This window comes from Thalassophryne amazonica, chromosome 3, assembly GCF_902500255.1.
Source record: "Thalassophryne amazonica chromosome 3, fThaAma1.1, whole genome shotgun sequence".
NCBI classification, from domain to species: Eukaryota; Metazoa; Chordata; class Actinopteri; order Batrachoidiformes; family Batrachoididae; genus Thalassophryne; species Thalassophryne amazonica.
In genome coordinates, this window is record NC_047105.1 from 96,782,374 (window position 1) to 96,805,224 (window position 22,851).

Genomic DNA, 22,851 nt, shown 5'->3' on the forward strand with positions numbered 1-22,851 from the left:
TGTTGAGCTCCAGCTTGTTCTGTTTGCACCAGGACACCAGGTGACCAATCTCTGTCTGTAGGCAGACTTGTCCCCATCAGAGATGAGTCAGATGAGGGTTGTATCATCCGTGAACTTCAGGAGCTTCACAGACTGGTGACTGGAGGTGCAGCTGTTGGTACAGGGAGAAGAGTAGAGGAAAAAGAATGCACCCATGGAGGGGTCCTGCTGGCTGTGCTGGGGGAGTCTTGGGTGTTCGGGGGGTCTCATGTGCTTCATGGCCCAAGGGGGGTGGGTCTCGCCTCTTGTCTGGGGGCCGGGTCCCAACCTTGATTGGCTTGGTGGTGTTCCCTGCCCTCACTTTGGGTTCGGCTGCAGTGGCTCCTTTGCTCCCCATCCCCTCCGCAGCCCGCTCCTCCGCCCACACCACCCGGGCGGTGGGTGTTGGTTCACCGTGCTGCCCCGGTGGCTCTGGTGGCTGCCCTTCCTGACCCCTGTGCCCTTCCGCTGCCCTTTTTCTCCTGGGGCCCTGCGTCCTGCACCCATTTCTGTCATTGCTTGCGGTCGACCGCATGACTTCTGACATGCCGGATTGGTCCAGGTCATTTGGTAAGGTTCTGTACTTTTGTCTTGGCCCAACACACCAGCCACAGTAGTGATCGGATAATTAGCTGTGATCTGGGTCTCTACGTGTGGATGGCAGTGTGTTTGTGGCCGTCACCACAATTCAGTTTTGGATGCTCTCAAGGGGATCAAGATTCTGGTGTCCTAGATTAGGGTATGGATGCTCACTAATTAGACAACAGACTGTCCATGTATGGTTGTTTGTCCTGGTATGTTGTATGGTTGGGCCCCATCTCCTCGGTGTATCACATCAGTTATTGCCTTCACCACTTGTCTTTCATTCTTGTCTGTCTTTGTGTTGTTTTGGTGGTCGGTCCCTCCTGATAGACGTTGTCGGTCGGGTTTGAGTAGGCTGTTGTAGGCTGATCGGGAAGGGTGGATGGGGGTCACACACACACACACACCACATTCATTCACACACTACATACCTTCTGTCTTGCAAGAATAAATTGCATATATGTGTATTAATGTTCATAAATGGTTCTGCCAGTGTGGCATTTACCATTACTACGTATATATGCAGGACGGGGGGGAGTTCATCAAGCTCTTAAAGCTTTAGATAGCAGGAAATCATGTGGACCTGATTTCATTGATCCTTACTTTTTGAAGCTGGCAGCTGATTTTTGAGCAGAGCCCCTTCCATATCTTTTTAACCTCACAGTGGAAAAGAATGAAATTCCATTAGTTGTGGAGCAGATAACTGTAACAATTGTTCATTTCTGGAAACAAGCACCAAAATTTGCACACATACACCTTAGACATTACTCTTTTGTAAAAGCACATTAGCCATCTAAATTTTCAATAGGCAGCCAGGTAGGATCAATTGAAGAATTGCACAGGGGTCAAAATTTAAAAAATGCTCCAATCATGTTGAAAATTACATTATTAGTCTGATCATGAAGATTCCAAAAGGGTATAGTTTGGTCTATCTATAACTGAATATTATGCAGTTATGGGGTAAAAACAACAAGAATGGTGACAAAGGTCAATTTCAGTTTGTACAGGGGTCAAAAGTTAAAGTTGCTCCAATTATGGTAAAAAAAAGTGGTGCAAATTATTGGTTGAGTTAATAGGGTTTTAAAAAGGAATAGTTTACACTATGTGCCATGCTTAGTTATCATGTTACAGGGTAACATATGTCACATGTCATAGAATCCAATGGACATTGACCTTGTTTGACCTTTACTTTGGAGACCAAACATTCAACACATCAAAACTATTCCATTTATTAATCCTATTAGCACAACCGATAATTTGCACCTACCTAGCTGCCTATTGAAAATTTAGGTGGCTAACGTGCTTTTACAAAGGAGTGATGGCTAAGGACTATTTGTGCCAAATTAGGTGCTTGTTTCACCATTTGAAAGATTCCTCTGTAAATATTCTGTCGTCTGCTTAACTATAGTATGTAAATCAGCTTTTGTTTTCCTTTTACCTAAAGATGGCTACCCATTAATTTTAACTAATTACACACCAACATCTAATCTAGCAGTGCCGGCCAAAATTCTTGACATTCTTGTGAGTGAACAAGTAAAAGACAGGGACAAGTCTGCCTACAGACGGAGATCGATCACCTGGTGCAAACAGAATAACCTGGAGCTCAACACCATCAAGTCAGTGGAGATGGTTGTTGAGTTCAGAAAGAACCCAGCCCTGTGTGACTTTCCAGTTTCCATTGTGGAGTCCTTCTGCTACCTGTGGATCATCATCACCAGGACCATCAAGTAGGAGTGGTCCTGTGGTCTGTGTTCTGAATTTGTTACTGTTCACAAGAGGGTGCTGCAGGGTTCTGTTTTGGGTCCCATTTTATTTATTAATAATATAAACTTTTTGGGCTTTTATGTGTCAAATGCTAATTTGCATTTTGATGCTGATGACAGTTTTGGCGAAATGTGTCTGAAAGTGGAGTAATTGTGGCACCGTTAGCTTGCCATACACGCGTTGTGGCCATCTGAACGGCGTATTTTAGTGTTTTGTTAAGGGCTCTATTGCGTCGTGAAAAACTGCATTTTTTGACAATGGCGTTGTCTTTAATTAGAGTAAAAAGCGTAATAACTGACAAAACTGCATTTTTTACAGCGTATTTTTGGTGAAACGTGTCTGAAAGTGGCGTATTTGTGGCACTCTTGGCTTGCCATAATCATGGGGAAAACTGCTGACTTGACGTCTTGCTTGGGCTAAAGACAAAAAAGACTGGACTGCTACTGTGGTACAAAGTTATGTTCTGTGATGAAAGTATATTTTGCATTTCCTTTGGAAATCAAGGTCCCAGAGTCTGGAGGAAGAGAGGAGAGGCACAGAATCCACGTTACTTGAGGTCCAGTGTAAAGTTTCCACAGTCAGTGATGGTTTGGGGTGCCAAGTCATCTGCTGGTGTTGGTCCACTGTGTTTTCTGAGGTCTAAGGTCAATGCAGCCATCTACCAGGAAGTTGTAGAGCACTTCATGCTTCCTGCTGCTGACCAACTTTATGGAGATGCAGATTTCAATTTCCAACAGGACTTGGCACCTGCACACAGTGCCAAAGCTACGTACCAGTACCTGGTTTAAGGACCATGGTATCCCTGTTCTTAATTGGCCAGCAAACTCACCTGACCTTAACCCCATAGCAACCTGGGCTCTTATACCAAATAGCAGTGCCACAGACTGATTGACTCCATGCCACGCCGCATTGCTGCAGTAATTCAGGCAAAAGGAGCCCCAACTACGTATTGAGTGCTGTACATGCTCATACTTTTCATGTTCATACTTTTAAGTGCAATGTGAGTGTGAGAATAATAGAAAGTGATAGTGTGAGGAAAGCAGAGATAGGGAGGATGGAGGCAGTTGTTTATCCAACTCTTTACAAGCTCAACAAAATCTACCTTCATATGCCACCGTCTATGCCATGAGAGGGTCTTCTCTAAAACTGGACAGGAAGTATCAAAGAAGAGGAACAGACTCAAGCCTAACGCCACTGAAATGACCTTGTGTTTAAATAAAAACACAAGCCCTGAAATCCCATCCCATCATTTTGTACAATTTCATAACAGTCCGTAGTTGTGCAAGCATTTCTCAATTTATATCTATTACATACAGTAATTTATGAAACAGTCACATTACAAGTATATGATTGTCTTTAAACAAAAATATAGTGAAAAATTTCAAGATGCACATAGAACCTTTATTAAATATACACAAGTGTTACTGTTTCATGACATCTTGCCCTTTGTTCCCTGCAAGTGCTATGTTGAAGATTGGCCAGCAGATGTCGCCATATTTAATTGTATCAAATGCTTCAAAACACTGAACCATTGCAACACAACTGTTTCATATTGATTCAGTGGTTCAAAAAGCTTTGGTTTCTCCACTACAGATCTGCAATCCTGTACAGAAAAAAGGCGCAGCCCAAAGACAAACATTTGTCAGTTCAACTGCTACATATTTCCCCTCTATGGAACAGTACATGTTCTTGTGTGTATGATCGTGGTACAGGATTCAATTGTCCTATTTATATATTAAAAAAGACAAACAAATATGAAAATAAATCAGATTTTACATACCCGTCGTGTCCTAGCACATGGAATCTCTCCATACATACAGCATGTCCAGATTATCACCAAAATCTATACACATCTCCAAACAAGAATACACACCACTTATCTTCTTCAAACAATGCTTGAATCATACATTTAGTGCTGTGAAGCAGTGCTTCATATGTCCTCGCTAGCACAGACGGTGGAGTCAAACGGACAGCTAGCCATGACGTAATGCGTTTGTTGAGAAAATAAAAAGCTGATCAAAGCAAAACATACAGTGTAGTGTTAGATTAAACCATGTGTCGTCTAAACCTTGATATTTGTGTCATACCAACGCCGCTGCCTTCTCTGTGCGTTGTCCCCACAGCAGCTCACTGACATCTCTACTGGTCAAATCATTTGGAGCACAATATTATAATATTGTGATTAAAAATAATTTATTTTGGCTTCTCCAGCAAGTAATCCATATATTGATTACAGATTAGATAGATCAAATAGACAGAATGTGCAACTTTCCTTTATTAAACAAGGTATAAATTTTGAAACAAAGTTTTCTGACCATTTCTCACATATTTTCTTCTACTTTAAATAATCTGCAAGTCTAAGACTATAAATGTCTATGTGTACAAGGCATAAACAAGATGACCCTCCCCAACCCCAGGTCCTGTGGGGGGCTACCACCTCAGCCTCATTTTGAACCAGGAAACACACTGATATTCAGGGACGTGAAAATGTTCACGTATCCATCCCGTCTTTTCCAAAGAAAACTAGCCGTGAAAGCGAGAATTTGTATCAACATTAATTCTAAGTTTTAGTTTCTCCAATTACTTGTGACTAATACTTAACACGCTCATAGTTGACCATCCGTACGATCAACTACATGAGTCCTTACATGGACGTTTAAGCTGTGTTTTCTTTGAAAGCTTTTCCCACATGTGACACACACGTGGGGTTTTTCCCTAGTATGTGTCACTTTGTGCGAATCCATGTCACATTTTCTGAAGAAGCGGCGGCCACAGTCGCTGCACTCATGGGGCCGTTCTCCTGTGTGGATTCTCGTGTGCAAATTCAAAGTCCCACGCTGCCTGAAGCTCTTGCCACATTTCTGACACTGGAATGGTTTCTCTCCTGTATGGATTCTCACATGATCCCTCAAGTGGCTGGAGTCTCTGAAACACTTTCCACAGATCGAACACATGTGTCGTCTTTGATTGAACGCACTGCTTGCGCCTTCTTTAGCTGGTGTCCCACTTCTTGCTAGACAGCGCGTGATGGATTTTTGTCTGTTCCTCAGCCTGAGTTCTTTCAGTGAGAGAGCTATAAAGCATTTTCCTGTATTCTCCCTATATTCAGATGGAGGTACACACGCCGAAGCCACTGAGTAGAAGTGCACAGAGTCTCTTGTCAGGCCAGACGGTTCCAATCCTTCTTTACTCTGTTCCTCTGTTGTGTAAACTCTTCCGTGCCTTTGATTAACGTCTTGGCTTTGGTCTGAACTTGGAGGCTCATCATAAGCCATCGTGTTTGAATGGAAAGAGTGTTTGCCATCACACGTAATCTCTTCCACAGGACCAGTCAGCGTCACTTTTTCTTCTTTAACTGATTCGGGACCTGGAGCGTTGTCGTCCTGACAGGGGTGCCAATCTGGATCAGCGCACATCTGATCACTGGGTCTGTCCGCCTCAAGAGGATCTACATGTTAATAAAAAGCATGAAAGCATACCTCAAAATCTGTTTTATCATTTTCATCTTGTTGACCAAAATGACTAAAGAGTAAAAACCCACACATTCTATGACTTTACATCAAAATACACATTTGTAGTTAAAGACCAGTGCAAACCCCATTAGAACGCATCACCAGTGTATTAATTAAAGTCAGGGTGGATTTCAGCCTTAAGACTCTCCTCACCTTTCAGGGCTTCTTGCTGTAATCCAGAACAATCAGGTTTAACATCACAGGAGATCTTCACCTCTCTGCTTGATGGAGAAGTGGCACGTTCATCATTACCGGGTTCAGATTTGATGTCCACTGCTGCAGGGATGGGACTGTACTCAGCAATAGTTATGGTGTCACGCAAGGGCAGATGGGAATCCTCACTGCCATTTATGTTTTGTAACAGTGTGTTACCATTGCTTTCAAACTTCACCTCGCGGAGCATCTCTCGCTGATCAGCTCCCTCTTCATGCTTTTCTTTAATATGATTGGTCTGTTGCTGCTCCTGGATCTCACAGGAGGGCGGAGAAGTCTCAATACAGCAAGGAGGAAGACTGGCCTGATGGGTTTCTGAAGGGAAGGTGGACAGAAAGAATATAAATATTAAAAATATGTAACGCAATGCTAAAGCACCCTCAGCCATATGAGCATGTAATCAATGAAATAGTGTGTTGAAATAATGCGACCTTTTGACCCCTTAGAATAGGTCAAGGTTACCAATCTTGAACTTGTAAAAGGTCTGTGTCCCAAGAATGTTCCCTGTGAATTTGAAGATCCTGGCAATAATAGGACTGGACTTATGATGAACACAGACAGACGGATGGATGGATGCAAAGTTGCAATACACGATGGCCATAATTTGGCCTTGGGTAACAATGGTTTTAAATCCAGCTGTGACCAAATCTGGATTATTTCTGATTTATATGGGTGGCACCTGTTTGTGCACTGCCTGTGTAACATGTTAATCTCCAGGAAAACTGTATTACTGTTGAGCCATATTGTAAACTCTGGATGGGGGTGGGGACAGATCACAAAACACTTAAAAGGTCATGAAAATTAATTCAGATTTGACAATTTGATGATGCATCCATCTTAATTATTAAAAAGTATCAGTATCAATCAATCAATCAATCAATCAATTTTTTTATATAGCGCCAAATCACAACAAACAGTTGCCCCAAGGCGCTTTATATTGTAAGGCAAGGCCATACAATAATTATGTAAAACCCCAACGGTCAAAACGACCCCCTGTGAGCAAGCACTTGGCTACAGTGGGAAGGAAAAACTCCCTTTTAACAGGAAGAAACCTCCAGCAGAACCAGGCTCAGGAAGGGGCAGTCTTCTGCTGGGACTGGTTGGGGCTGAGGGAGAGAACCAGGAAAAAGACATGCTGTGGAGGGGAGCAGAGATCGATCACTAATGATTAAATGCAGAGTGGTGCATACAGAGCAAAAAGAGAAACAAACAGTGCATCATGGGAACCCCCCAGCAGTCTACGTCTATAGCAGCATAACTAAGGGATGGTTCAGGGTCACCTGGTCCAGCCCTAACTATAAGCTTTAGCAAAAAGGAAAGTTTTAAGCCTAATCTTAAAAGTAGAGAGGGTGTCTGTCTCCCTGATCTGAATTGGGAGCTGGTTCCACAGGAGAGGAGCCTGAAAGCTGAAGGCTCTGCCTCCCATTCTACTCTTACAAACCCTAGGAACTACAAGTAAGCCTGCAGTCTGAGAGCGAAGCGCTCTATTGGGGTGATATGGTACTACGAGGTCCCTAAGATAAGATGGGACCTGATTATTCAAAACCTTATAAGTAAGAAGAAGAATTTGAAATTCTATTCTAGAATTAACAGGAAGCCAATGAAGAGAGGCCAATATGGGTGAGATATGCTCTCTCCTTCTAGTCCCCGTCAGTACTCTAGCTGCAGCATTTTGAATTAACTGAAGGCTTTTTAGGGAACTTTTAGGACAACCTGATAATAATGAATTACAATAGTCCAGCCTAGAGGAAATAAATGCATGAATTAGTTTTTTCAGCATCACTCTGAGACAAGACCTTTCTGATTTTAGAGATATTGCTTAAATGCAAAAAAGCAGTCCTACATATTTGTTTAATATGCGCTTTGAATGACATATCCTGATCAAAAATGACTCCAAGATTTCTCACAGTATTACTAGAGGTCAGGGTAATGCCATCCAGAGTAAGGATCTGGTTAGACACCATGTTTCTAAGATTTGTGGGGCCAAGTACAATAACTTCAGTTTTATCTGAGTTTAAAAGCAGGAAATTAGAGGTCATCCATGTCTTTATGTCTGTAAGACAATCCTGCAGTTTAGCTAATTGGTGTGTGTCCTCTGGCTTCATGGATAGATAAAGCTGGGTATCATCTGCGTAACAATGAAAATTTAAGCAATACCGTCTAATAATACTGCCTAAGGGAAGCATGTATAAAGTGAATAAAATTGGTCCTAGCACAGAACCTTGTGGAACTCCATAATTAAATTTAGTCTGTGAAGAAGATTCCCCATTTACATGAACAAATTGTAATCTATTAGACAAATATGATTCAAACCACCGCAGCGCAGTGCCTTTAATACCTATGGCATGCTCTAATCTCTGTAATAAAATTTTATGGTCAACAGTATCAAAAGCAGCACTGAGGTCTAACAGAACAAGCACAGAGATGAGTCCACTGTCCGAGGCCATAAGAAGATCATTTGTAACCTTCACTAATGCTGTTTCTGTACTATGATGAATTCTAAAACCTGACTGAAACTCTTCAAATAGACCATTCCTCTGCAGATGATCAGTTAGCTGTTTTACAACTACCCTTTCAAGAATTTTTGAGAGAAAAGGAAGGTTGGAGATTGGCCTATAATTAGCTAAGATAGCTGGGTCAAGTGATGGCTTTTTAAGTAATGGTTTAATTACTGCCACCTTAAAAGCCTGTGGTACATAGCCAACTAACAAAGATAGATTGATCATATTTAAGATCGAAGCATTAAATAATGGTAGGGCTTCCTTGAGCAGCCTGGTAGGAATGGGGTCTAATAAACATGTTGATGGTTTGGATGAAGTAACTAATGAAAATAACTCAGACAGAACAATCGGAGAGAAAGAGTCTAACCAAATACCGGCATCACTGAAAGCAGCCAAAGATAACGATACGTCTTTGGGATGGTTATGAGTAATTTTTTCTCTAATAGTTAAAATTTTGTTAGCAAAGAAAGTCATGAAGTCATTACTAGTTAAAGTTAATGGAATACTCAGCTCAATAGAGCTCTGACTCTTTGTCAGCCTGGCTACAGTGCTGAAAAGAAACCTGGGGTTGTTCTTATTTTCTTCAATTAGTGATGAGTAGAAAGATGTCCTAGCTTTACGGAGGGCTTTTTTATAGAGCAACAGACTCTTTTTCCAGGCTAAGTGAAGATCTTCTAAATTAGTGAGACGCCATTTCCTCTCCAACTTACGGGTTATCTGCTTTAAGCTACGAGTTTGTGAGTTATACCACGGAGTCAGACACTTCTGATTTAAAGCTCTCTTTTTCAGAGGAGCTACAGCATCCAAAGTTGTCTTCAATGAGGATGTAAAACTATTGACGAGATACTCTATCTCCCTTACAGAGTTTAGGTAGCTACTCTGCACTGTGTTGGTATATGGCATTAGAGAACATAAAGAAGGAATCATATCCTTAAACCTAGTTACAGCGCTTTCTGAAAGACTTCTAGTGTAATGAAACTTATTCCCCACTGCTGGGTAGTCCATCAGAGTAAATGTAAATGTTATTAAGAAATGATCAGACAGAAGGGAGTTTTCAGGGAATACTGTCAAGTCTTCTATTTCCATACCATAAGTCAGAACAAGATCTAAGATATGATTAAAGTGGTGGGTGGACTCATTTACATTTTGAGCAAAGCCAATAGAGTCTAATAATAGATTAAATGCAATGTTGAGGCTGTCATTCTCAGCATCTGTGTGGATGTTAAAATCGCCCACTATAATTATCTTATCTGAGCTAAGCACTAAGTCAGACAAAAGGTCTGAAAATTCACAGAGAAACTCACAGTAACGACCAGGTGGACGATAGATAATAACAAATAAAACTGGTTTTTGGGACTTCCAATTTGGATGGACAAGACTAAGAGACAAGCTTTCAAATGAATTAAAGCTCTGTCTGGGTTTTTGATTAATTAATAAGCTGGAATGGAAGATTGCTGCTAATCCTCCGCCCCGGCCCGTGCTACGAGCATTCTGACAGTTAGTGTGACTCGGGGGTGTTGACTCATTTAAACTAACATATTCATCCTGCTGTAACCAGGTTTCTGTTAGGCAGAATAAATCAATATGTTGATCAATTATTATATCATTTACCAACAGGGACTTAGAAGAGAGAGACCTAATGTTTAATAGACCACATTTAACTGTTTTAGTCTGTGGTGCAGTTGAAGGTGCTATATTATTTTTTCTTTTTGAATTTTTATGCTTAAATAGATTTTTGCTGGTTATTGGTAGTCTGGGAGCAGGCACCGTCTCTACGGGGATGGGGTAATGAGGGGATGGCAGGGGGAGAGAAGCTGCAGAGAGGTGTGTAAGACTACAACTCTGCTTCCTGGTCCCAACCCTGGATAGTCACGGTTTGGAGGATTTAAGAAAATTGGCCAGATTTCTAGAAATGAGAACTGCTCCATCCAAAGTGGGATGGATGCCATCTCTCCTAACAAGACCAGGTTTTCCCCAGAAGCTTTGCCAATATAGGCCCAGTATCTATGATACTGGGCCTATATTTACTTGGTATCGACTCAACAGGAAATCTTGCAGTATCGCACACCACTACATTTAAGCTAAAATAATTTGCAAAGTTGCTAGGCAGTGGAGACTGGTCTAGAATCTCTTCCTGACACTGGAAACACTTCCAGCGGTCAGATTTGGGAATTAAAAAATAAATAAATAAATAAATAATAAAGATAAGAAAAAAGTGGCTATTCATATGTAGGCGTATTAATAATTCCAAATTCTATTCATATGTAGTGCAGCCTTCTTATGGTTAGGGGTCAGGATTAGTGGTTGTGGTTAACATAGTTTAGGAATCGTCACTGAACAGCAATATAAATGCAACACTTGTTTATGCTCCCATTTTTCATGAGCTCAACTCAAAGATGTTAGACATTTTCTATATACACAAAAGTTGGTTCTGAAACTGAGTGTTGCAGCAGCTGTCTGGGTGGGTGGTCTCAGATGATCTTGGAGGTGAACATGCTGCATGTGGAGGTCCTGGGCTTGTGTGGTTACACGTGGTCTGTGGATGTAAGGCCGGTTGAATGTACTGCCAATTCTCTGAAATACCTTTGGAGACGGCTTATGGTAGAAGAATTAACATTCAACAGTTCTGGTGGACATTCCTGCAGTCAGCATGCCGACTGCACGCTCCCTCAAAACTTGTCACATCTGTGGCATTGTGCCACAGATGTCTTAAAACTTAAAATTTCAGAGTGGCCTTTCATTGAGGCCAGCCTAAGGCACACCTGTGCAACAATCAGGAAGTTGTAGAGCTGTATACTGTCTAATCAGCATCTTGATGTGCCACACCTGTGAGGTGGAATGGATTATCTCGACAAAGGAGAAGTGCTCACTAACACAGATTTAGACAGATTTGTGAACAATATTTGAGAGAAATAGCTCTTTTGTGTAAACAGAAAATGCTTTAGAACTTTGAGTTCAGTTCATTAAAAATGGGAGCAAAAACAAAAGTGTTGCTTTTATATTTTTGTTCATTGTAGGTATAAATAGTAAATACATGTCCAAGTGCATGGCCTCTTGATCACGTAATCTATACCGACCAATGAGCGCAACGCTACGTACGAATAGAATTTCACTATACAAATACGTACGTATGGATAACCACCGTCAAAAATAAATATTATAATAATAAATCTCACCCAGGCCAGGTGAAATTGTAGCAGTAAAACACAATCAAGTCAACTTTAGTTGTCAATTCTGCAATGCATACACAGACATATTCAGAACTGAAATTTTGCTTCTCTCAGTCTCCCAGTGTCACCGACCGAACGGTGCCCTCTAAAAATCGGTCCACCCTGCCTTCACTGTGCATGCGTCATTTCGGACCACAGCAGTGTCATTCCTGAGGATCAGTAGCGATTCACCGATTATCGCCTCATTTCTGCTTAATATTGCACTCTCGTCATCATCTGTCTCAGCAACAGACATCTGAAGCTTTTGTACAACAATCATTTCCACATAAATTCAGCATTATTTCATCATAAAAGACAGGGGACCAATCAGAGCGCACAGCAGCACAGATGTGCTGCTGCGCCTACGTCATTTTGGGCCATCAGTAGCAAGTCACCGATTATTGACTCGTTTCTGCTTAAAACTGACCGTAGAATAATTTAAGAGGCTTTACTTTGCCATCTGATGGTTAATAATCACATGATTCTCGTTGATCGCGTTGAGGGTGCAGAGAGTCAGACTCCAAGTCAGTCTCAGACACATGCGCAGTGACAGCAGGACGGACCAATTTTTTTTTTTTTTTTTTGGGGGGGGGGGGCTAATTAGACTTGGTTAGACTTTTGTGATTACTGTTTTATCAAAAATACACATGAAATAACTTTCTATGGACAATGTATACAATGTACAATACATGTTCTTGTGTTAACTGACAACTTGCATTCCATTTTATTCTCTCTGCTTTGTATAGCCTTTGAACTCTAATTCTCTCTCTGACCTGATATGAAGTATACTGATTCTATATATGATTTATATATTACTAGCTGGGGTACCCGGCGCTGCCCAGATTAACCTGTTTTAGACATAAGCCAAATGCCAATCATTTTAATCAAAACAATTGCCCAGCATTTGTTTTTGTAATGCTGATGTCTTATAAATATAATAGTTAATGGACTAAAATTTGTCCAGCCGAACTATAAGAGGTGGACTCCCCAAAATAAGTGGAAATACTCAGTTAAAAGACAAACACATTTGAAGTCCTTCATGCAGACTTTGTTTTGCAATCAACTTTATAACAAAATTACACACAAAAAGGTAGGTAACAGTAAATGTAAATATGAATGAAACAAAATTGAGGTAGTTGTGTATTTCAGTTTTTACATTGCAATTTTACAAACATAAAATGAATGTATTCAGACAGGAAGGCAAACTGGGTTGTACAGGACAGTCAGGTGCTTAACAGTTGAGAACATAAAGTAGCTGAAGGAAGGGATTAAATAAACAGAGATGGCCAACACATATACAGGGCTGGAAATTTGAATCTGCCTGGTCATACCCACAGCCGGCTATTTTGGGGGTAATTTTCAGTTCAACTTTTAAAAAAATGGTACCAGTTTGTTCCCTATGTCATGAGGATTCAGAATACATATAGTTTTTAGGGCTACATATTGTAGTTTGGGAGTTTATCCTGGACAGACAGACAGATGTATATAGATTTTTATGATATATTGATATTCCATATGATTTTTATTTATACATATATATAAGAATGATATTGATACTCTATATAGGATTTGTATACATTATGCTTCTCTCTGATGTATATCTTATATTATATATATATATATATATATATATATATATATATATATATATATATATATATATATATATATATATATATATGTGTGTGTGTGTGAATATTGATACTCTATCACTTTCTGAAATGTTGATCATATCGATACTGCATACACACACACACACACACACACACATATATATATATATATACACACACACATATATATATACACACACACACACACACACACCAAAAATATAAATACAACACTTTTGGTTTTGCTCCCATTTTGTATGAGATGAACTCAAAGATCTAAAACTTTTTCCACATACACAATATCACCATTTCCCTCAAATATTGTTCACAAACCAGTCTAAATCTGTGATAGTGAGCACTTCTCCTTTGCTGAGACAATCCATCCCACCTCACAGGTGTGCCATATCAAGATGCTGATTAGACACCATGATTAGTGCACAGGTGTGCCTTAGACTGCCCATAATAAAAGGCCACTCTGAAAGGTGCCGTTTTATCACACAGCACAATGCCACAGATGTCGCAAGATGTGAGGGAGCGTGCAATTGGCATGCTGACAGCAGGAATGTCAACCAGAGCTGTTGCGCGTGTATTAAATGTTCATTTCTCTACCATAAGCTGTCTCCAAAGGCGTTTCAGAGAATTTGGCAGTACATCCAACCAGCCTCACAACCGCAGACCACGTGTAACCACACCAGCCCAGGATCTCCACATCCAGCATGTTCACCTCCAAGATCGTCTGAGACCAGCCACTCGGACAGCTGCTGAAACAATCGGTTTGCATAACCAAAGAATTTCTGCACAAACTGTCAGAAACCGTCTCAGGGAAGCTCATCTGCATGCTCGTCGTCCTCATCGGGGTCTCGACCTGACTCCAGTTCGACTTGAGTGGGCAAATGCTCACATTCGCTGGCGTTTGGCACGTTGGAGAGGTGTTCTCTTCACGGATGAATCCCGGTTCACACTGTTCAGGGCAGATGGCAGACAGCGTGTGTGGCGTCGTGTGGGTGAGCGGTTTTCTGATGTCAATGTTGTGGATCGAGTGGTCCATGGTGGCGGTGGGGTTATGGTATGGACAGGCGTCTGTTATGGACGAAGAACACAGGTGCATTTTATTGATGGCCTTTTGAATGCACAGAGATACCGTGACGAGATCCTGAGGCCCATTGTTGTGCCATACATCCAAGAACATCACCTCATGTTGCAGCAGGATAATGCACGGCCCCATGTTGCAAGGATCTGTACACAATTCTTGGAAGCTGAAAATGTCCCAATTCTTGCATGGCCGGCATACTCACCGGACATGTCACCCATTGAGCATGTTTGGGATGCTCTGGACCGGCATATACGACAGCGTGTACCAGTTCCTGCCAATATCCAGCAACTTCGCACAGCCATTGAAGAGGAGTGGACCAACATTCAACAGGCCACAATTGACAACCTGATCAACTCTATGCGAAGGAGATGTGTTGCACTGCATGAGACAAATGGTGATCACACCAGATACTGACTGGTATCCCCCCCAATAAAACAAAACTGCACCTTTCACAGTGGCCAGTGCTCACTATCACAGATTTAGACTGGTTTGTGAACAATATTTGAGGGAAATGGTGATATTGTGTATGTGGAAAAAGTTTTAGATCTTTGAGTTCATCTCATACAAAATGGGAGCAAAACCAAAAGTGTTGCGTTTATTTTTGAGTGTATGTATATTATATATATATATTTCCTGATATATAACTATCTATTGTTACATTTTATATAGAAATATAATGTATTTTGTCTGCATTTATATATAGCCTAATCATATATTGTCTCCTTAAATTACTAAAATAGTTCACTTTTTTGCCACTATCTGCTTCTCCATCATGTATTTGTGTGGTGTCTGTATATATGTATAATGTGTGCGTTTGCAAAATACCATATTCTATTACTATGAATACCACTATAAATATTAAAATTCGATGAACCATTAGTTCTGTATCATAGCTACACGTGTAGCGGCTGCATTGTATTGTTATGACTCCGCCCATTCGCTCCCCTCGGGAGGCGAACTCACGATCTCCGGCATGGGAGTCGGACTCTCTAACCAGAAGGCTAAAATAAGGTTAACTAACTACATCTGCACAGCGACACCTGCTGGCCTCCGTTACACATGTATGACGTTTGCAGAAAAAAAAAACGTGTGAAAATCAGCTCAGAGAGAAACGATGGATTAATGTGCTGCGCTGCCAAACATCACTGAGTGGAGCGGGTCGGATGACCGGTCCAAGATGGCGGCCCCACGGCTCGTCAGTGCCGTGAGCCGATGCGGCGTCTAAAGCAGTGTCTGGGGACTTGCGCGTCACACCTGGAATATAGCTATAACCCCCCAAATAAATGCTGAATATCTAATAATTGGTCATTTTTTGTGAAGAGTTACTTGCACGTACCTGCATGATTTTGAAAGAGCTGCAGTATCTTCAGATGATCTAGCTCCTGTTTAGAGCGCCTGATTTCTTCCTGATACACTAATAATGTTTTTTCTACCACCGCAAAAATCTCAATTGCAACCGCTGCCAGCCGATCAGAAATAAAGTCGTTTATAACGCAAAGAGACGCCATCACTGACTCCAGCGCTGGGCGATTTGAAGCGGAAGTGGTACGGCAACTCCATGTGGACAAACTTTATTTCAACAAATACAATAACAAACAAACGAACAAAACACAAGACCACAAAAAGTCACAGTATCACCGTTATAAATTGAAAGAGATATACAAGAAAAATAAAAAAGTTCCTTATAGAGAAGGCGTCAGCCAGGGGGTAACAATAATAAAAATAAATAAAATAAAATGATAAATTAGGTACAGTTCATACAGTGTTTTCATACTGATAATGTTTTTATAGCCTTTGTATTTGTATAGGGTTCAATGCTGTTCATTTGACCCCAGTTCAGTGTTTGACCCTTCTTCTTCTTCTTCGTCCTCCTCCTCTTCTTCGACGTTTAATGGCAGCTTGCAATTTTAGTGCATTACCGCTATTTACTGGACTGAGGTGTGATCACTTTGGGATGTCAAAAAAACTAAACAAAACTGAAGTCTTCTTGCAAGTTGAGTTTTCTTCAGAAAATCTATAACTGCTTTGGCTGTGAACTGTCCCCCAGGTAAACTAAGTAAGTTGCTCAGTGAAACAGAGTTCTTTGTTACCCTCTTAAATTCCTCTCTCTCTGCACAGCATTGGCTACATGTCAGGAGTACATGCTTTACTGTTTCCGCCTATCAGTATGGACATATCCCTGTATCATGCTTCCCTATTATGAGAAGACCGCCATTCTGTGCTGTGTGTCCTATTCTTAACCTGGTGAACCAGGGGCCTGTACTACGAAGCGGGGTTAACTTACTCAGATGTAACCCAGGGTCAACCTCTTGAACCGGGGTTGACAAAACCTGGTGTTCTCGAGTGGTGTTAATCGGTACGACGACGCTGTTGAACCTGTGTTAACCTAATTGGAGTTTGTGCGCGTTCACATAAAAGGGGCAGGTTGCAGCACACGTCACCATTTTTTAATGATGGCGTGGTCACCTTACTTTACAGAAGAAGAATGCACGATTATTATGCGGAGCTACGAGGAATTTAAATTAATGTTAAGGGGGAAATCGAACACATCGTCTGCCAATAAAGCAAGACAGGCTTGTTGGCAACATATTGCTGATCGGGTAAATGCATACATACAATTCAATTGTGACCCAGATCTGTTACAGATGATTAACCTGTGGAATGTCTAATATGTGTAAAAAAATGACCTTCTTTCATTAATTACGCCCAGATGCAACACGATTCAGAAGTGGGCATAGGCCTACTAATAAATGTTAGGTTAATTTAATGTTTCCTAAATAGGCTACCTTGACTGTATGATTGCTATTCCTAATCCTGTCAGTATTTCAGATGCAATAGCAGTGCCACACACACCTGGCAGCAGGTGAAGAAATATAAAAACATCCTTCAGAACGGTAGGTTTATATTCATAGCTTGATAAGCCCCACTTCGCCTAATTAATGGACATGCATTAGACCTATTTTGATATTAGTAATTACCCGCGATTGCATAAAACCCTTCTTTGATTTGCATTGCGGATAAATGGCCAGGGAAAACGACAAATGCATCCAACAGTTTAGATAGAACAAGTACTACCTTGCGAATCATACGACATACAGTATTCTTCCTCAGATGTTCAGTATCACTGATGGAATACATAAATTGTCCACTGGCAAAATAGGCACAAGGCACATTATCTGCTCGATCGTCGGGGCATTGCTACACTGTAAAAAATGACTTTTTTGTACAGGAAAACGCTGGCAGCTGTGGTTACCAGGGAATTCCTGTAAAACATACAGCAGCACAGTAGATAACATTACAGACGTAATATGTATATGGATTTACAGTGAATGAACCACGGCTGACTCACATTAAGGGAACTGTTAAATCTACAAACAAGAACTCTCTTTTTTTGTACATTTAACTGCTGTATTTTTTACAGGAATTCCCTGGTAACCACAGCTGCCAGTGTTTTCCTGTAAAAACAACAGTCTTTTTTTACAGTGTACGATGGGTGACGTTACAGACTTCTGGCTCGATCAGCTGACAAAGATAACAAATTCCCTCGGCTGAGGATCTATTTCTTTCATAGAGAATATCATCCGGGTATGTCAGCGGATTCTGGCGATCTTTAAAAACCCTTGCCCTGCGAAGAGAGCCCATCACAATTTGTGCCCCAATATCAAACGGATCATCCAGGTAGACCGGCATTGTCTTCAGAGTGATTGAAGGTGGATGGACGGTACTTATAAAAGGAGTGGTTAAGCAAAAACCTCAAGCTAACCGAGAACATAACCTGCTCGGAGCAGGTTTGGCACACAGCATAAATTGCCATGGCAGCATACCTTGATCAAAACCTATCCACCTTTCGTAGTACGGGTTAACCGGGAAGTTACTCCACATGTCATCAACTTACTCCCAAAGTTACCCTGATAAACCAGTAACCCCGCTTCGTAGTACGGGCCCCAGGTGTCCTCCTGGCTCGTAAATGAACTGAATTTTTTAACTGTTACCATGGTTGTATCCGCTGTGGCGACCCCAAACACAAAACGGGAGCAGCCGAATGGACAACCAACCATTTGTTGAATACAGATGCCTGCTCTTCTCCCCCTTATCCCATTTGTCTTGCCAAAGTTTCTGAGTACGGTCTTTGATAACTGATTTGAATTCTGACTTACCAAGTGGGACCTGCACCTCTACTTGCTCAGCTGCAAATGCCTGTTTTGCCAACTTGTCTGCCTTTTCATTGCCCACAATACCGTATGAGCTGGAACCCAAGTGAAATGTAAAATAAGTTTTAACTCAGTCAATCTAAAAATCAACTGAAAAACTTTATCTTGAAGATCCTGTCTATGCAGAATTCCCAGTCTGGATGCTCATCAAAGAGGACATAGAATCTGTACAAATCACTCGTTACCCTTGCAATAATTTTGTAAATAAAATAAAAAATAAATTCAAAATCTTCAGTAACTTGTCTGTACAAAACGTTTCAATTTAGCAGCTGTCCACGAAAAGGGGAAAAATAAAATAAAATATAAATAAGTCAAACTATAGGAACTAATTATGTATTGTGTGAATTTATTTCATAATGAACTAAAATAACTATAGTCTAATTAGGGGCTAACTTTGATAAGATTTCTGGAAAAGTCCATTTTATGGTGTCTATAAAAAAGTCCATTTGGGGAAAATAACTCAGGTCAGTATTTTACTTCTGTGACGACCTGAAAGTTTTTTCTTTTTCTTTTTGGACAAAACAACCCCCAATGGTGGTTTTTGTTTCACAACACTTAAAATTTCCAATGTAGTTTGTCCAAGTAGAGTTGCTGTCCCTCGTTGTCCAAGATTGTGCATGCGCAGTAAAAACTGGGGAACTAAGATGGCGACAGGTATTTATATTTTGTATGTTTTGCAACATTCTTGTACTAGTGCTGGTGACTGAGCTTACTTTTTTGGGAGGGGGGTGTCATTTTTTACTTAAACAATGGAGCGTCAGATTGGCTGGAGAATCGGCACAGCAGGGACGGTGTTGCATTCGCTCTACCGTACTGTTGTGGCGAAAAGGGAGCTGAGCCAAAAGGCGAAGCTCTCGATCTACTGGTCAATCTTCGTTCCTACTCTCACCTATGGTCATGAGGGTTGGGTCATGACTGAAAGAACTAGATCACGGGTACAAACGGCCAAAATGGGCTTCCTTGGGAGGGTGGCTGGTGTCTCCCTTAGGGTAGGGTGAGAGGTTCGGTCATCCGTGGGGAGCTCTGAGTAGAGCTGCTGCTCCTTCGAATCGAAAGGAGCCAGCTGAGGTGGCTCCTGAGGTGGTTCGGGCATCTGGTAAGGATGCCCTCTGGCCATCTCCCTAGGGAGGTGTTCCAGGTATGTCCATCTGGGAGGAGCCTCCGGGGAAGACCCAGGACTACGTGGAGACATTATATCTCCACACTTGCCTGGGAACGCCTCGGGATCCCCAGTCAGAGGTGGTCAATGTGGCCTGAGAAAGGGAAGTCTGGTGTCCCCTGCTAGAGCTGTTGCCCCTGCAACCCGACCCCGGATAAGCGGTTGAAGATGAGTGAGTGATTCTCTACGTGATTTTCATAGTGAGGTCCCACTTGTCTTGGAAAAAAGTCTGAATGTCCTCCAGGAAGGTTAAAGAATAAAGAAAACAAAGCAGGTTGCAGGTCTCCACTGAAAACATGGAGCTCAGAGTTTGTTTGGAGAGGCCAACTCCATCTCCATAGCAGGAGCAGATTTCTTCTTAAGGTCACACCATCGACAAGATCACGTGATCTGTCGCTAAGAATTGCCATTAATAAATGTAGTCCCTGGATTATTTATGAGGAGGTAAACACCCTGAAGTCAGATGTTTGACAGATAAGCTTGACATATTTTTTAACCTTAATCAGGTTCAGTGTTTGTTCTCGCGTGTAATTTTATTCATTTTTGTTGCTGTGCTAGAAATCAAGCAAAGTTGGCTTTGGGAGAGCATAACGAGACTGAGAAAAAACTAGCAGGTCTGTGGCCCAGTGCTTTTCATCATATTCATAAATGATGCACCCAAAGCTGTCCAGTCCATGATTGAGATGTTTGCTGATGATACACAGTTTTTTGCGAAATCGATAATACTGCTGACAGAATCAAGCTTGTCAAGGACAGGAAAAGAAAGTTCCAGGTCATTCCAGGGTTTTAAACTACCTTGTTCAGCTTTTGACTGGGGCTGGAGAGCTAAAAGCCTTGAAAAAGAACTGTGTTGCTTCTTGTGTGTGCTGGCACTCTGTAACTCCACTGGAGTTAATTTTGTGATGTGGTGCAGCCTTTGTGAAATAAAGACACCACTCAATTCCAAAGAATTGTGGAACAAAAGCACATAAGTGGATGGAAATGCGCACAAATGCACTCTTCCCTTTGCCGCATTTACGAAAATTCGCTTGTTGTGATACTAGTTGGATGGAAACACAGCTAATGAGAGTACCAATTCCTGCTGTAATAACGTTACATGTAAGTACCGTTTGTTACCATAATATGAGCAAAGTGTCACGCAGCGGCATGAAGCTCACTCATGGTACAGGGTGTCCTAAACAGGAAGTGCCAAAATTCAAGTCCACAGTAAAACAGGAAATGTTCAAATGTCAAATACTTCCTGGATTGACAGACAAGATCCCATGGAATCTTACAGGAACTTGGTGGCAAGCTCACACTCAAACAGGAAGTGCCAAATTCTCAGTCATAGTGAAACAGGAAATGTCCAATGTTGAGCATGAGTGGAGCTTGAGCGGAGGCTGGGCTTTCACTGCACTCCCCTGAAATCTGATTGGACACAGATGATTGACATGTTAGGGTGGTGGCCAAGTGGTTAATGCGTTTGGTTTCAGTGCAGAAGGTTCTGGGTTCAAATCCCACCCCTGCCACATTTCTCCATGTAATGTGGAGTTGCGTCAGGAAGGGCATCCGGCGTAAAACTTCTGCCAATTCAACATGCAGATCCACCTTGGATTTGCTGTGGCGACCCCGAGTGCAAACAAGGGAGCAGCCGAAGGGACTTACTTTTTACCCACAAAAAAGTTCTAATCCACCTTAGTAGAAGAAAAATGTTTGCTTCAGATTTGAACTGAACATGTCGTTTAAACTATGAAATTCTAATCACACCAAACTTACATTGGTGAGTAAGTGACTGTATGATGACTTTTATACCAGAAATGAGGTCCAGGTTGTTAAAAGCAGCATTTCTCCTTTAATTCGGGCTGCCTTATATACACATGTTTAAGCTAACAGACAGCAGCTGGTTTATGCTCTGTTGGCTTATTAGTGCAGCAGATAACTGAACAATCTTTCAAATGGTGATACAAACATCAAATTCAACACAAATACAGCTGGAGTAAAATTAATGGAGCAGCTTTAACTTTTGACCCCTGTACAAACTGAAACTGACTTTTGTCACCATTCTTGCTGCTTTTACCTCATAATTCCATAACATTCAGTCACCAATTGTCCAAACTATACCTTTTTTGGAATATTTATGACAGGGGTAGCCAAGTTCGGTCCTCGAGAGCCACCTTCCTGACACTCTTAGTTGTCTCCCTGCTCCAACACACCTGAATCCAATGAAAGGCTCATTAAAAGTCTGCTAACGAGTAATGAGCCTTTCATTGGATTCAGGTGTGTTGGAGCAGGGAGACAACTAAGAGTGTCACGAAGGTGGCTCTCGAGGACCGAACTTGGCCACCCCTGCTTTATGATCAGGCAAATAATGTGGTGTAGTTTTCTATAGGATTCGAGCATCTTTTAATTTTGACACCTGTGTAATTCTTCAATTGACCCCTACCTGGCTGCCTATTGAAAATTCAAGTGGCCAATCAGGTTTTTTAAGAGTTCATGTCTATGGATTATTTGTGCCACATTTGATGCATATGTCACCATTTACAGGAATCCACTCTAAATATTCTCTTATCTGCTGCACTATATATGAGATGTAAGATGCTTCTCCTCAGTGTTTCTCAATTGCTCTCAAAAGTATTAGAACACTTGGTATTTAATTATTTATTTATTTATTCCATTTCAAATACATTTTTTTCTAAAATAATCTTCCTTAACTCGAACTGAAAGCAAATCTTTACAACTTGATATAAATGAATTAAAAATATAAAATTCAGCTTCCTGATGAAGTGGTGTAGTGGAGGATTTTATTAAAAAGAAGACCTTCTTCTTCTTCTTCTTCATGTTTAATGGCAGTTGGCAACCAGCTGCTATGGAGCATTACCACCACCAACAGGACTGCAGTGTAGGTCAGGAGTCTAACATCCCCAAAACCACATAAAAAAAAAAAAAAACAAAACATCGACTCATATCCTGTGTAGTAATCCTGTAAGCTTCAGATAT

The 22,851-nt window shown here is 41.3% G+C and overlaps 1 protein-coding gene across 3 annotated transcripts; it reads right to left on the bottom strand.

Annotated features, from left to right (window-relative positions):
* Positions 1-2,444: 2,444 nt before the first annotated feature.
* Positions 2,445-16,052, bottom strand: LOC117507308 (zinc finger protein 16-like). 3 transcript variants are annotated; one of them, XM_034167152.1, is made up of 4 exons: positions 15,842-16,052; positions 6,030-6,404; positions 4,956-5,812; positions 2,445-2,455 (listed from the first exon to the last, which is right to left on the bottom strand). In XM_034167152.1, exons 1-3 carry the CDS (start codon positions 16,011-16,013, stop codon positions 4,971-4,973), a joined length of 1,389 nt encoding a protein of 462 aa, XP_034023043.1. In that variant the 5' UTR covers positions 16,014-16,052; the 3' UTR covers positions 2,445-2,455; positions 4,956-4,970. The 3 variants fall into 3 exon arrangements, with proteins under 3 accessions (XP_034023043.1, XP_034023044.1, XP_034023042.1); XM_034167153.1 differs by lacking the exon at positions 2,445-2,455 and having other exon boundaries at positions 4,930-5,812; positions 6,030-6,098; positions 6,249-6,404; positions 15,842-16,051; XM_034167151.1 differs by lacking the exon at positions 2,445-2,455 and having other exon boundaries at positions 4,930-5,812.
* Positions 16,053-22,851: the final 6,799 nt, after the last annotated feature.

Bases quoted from the DNA above. Each gene is read 5' to 3' on its own strand.
- LOC117507308 (XM_034167152.1), bottom strand. From the start codon at position 16,013: ATGGCGTCTCTTTGCGTTATAAACGACTTTATTTCTGATCGGCTGGCA. The intron at 6,405-15,841 runs GTACGTGCAAGT...CCTTCCCTTCAG, and splicing joins GCTCTTTCAAAATCATGCAG to AAACCCATCAGGCCAGTCTT. The intron at 5,813-6,029 runs GTGAGGAGAGTC...ATTAACATGTAG, and splicing joins ACAGCAAGAAGCCCTGAAAG to ATCCTCTTGAGGCGGACAGA.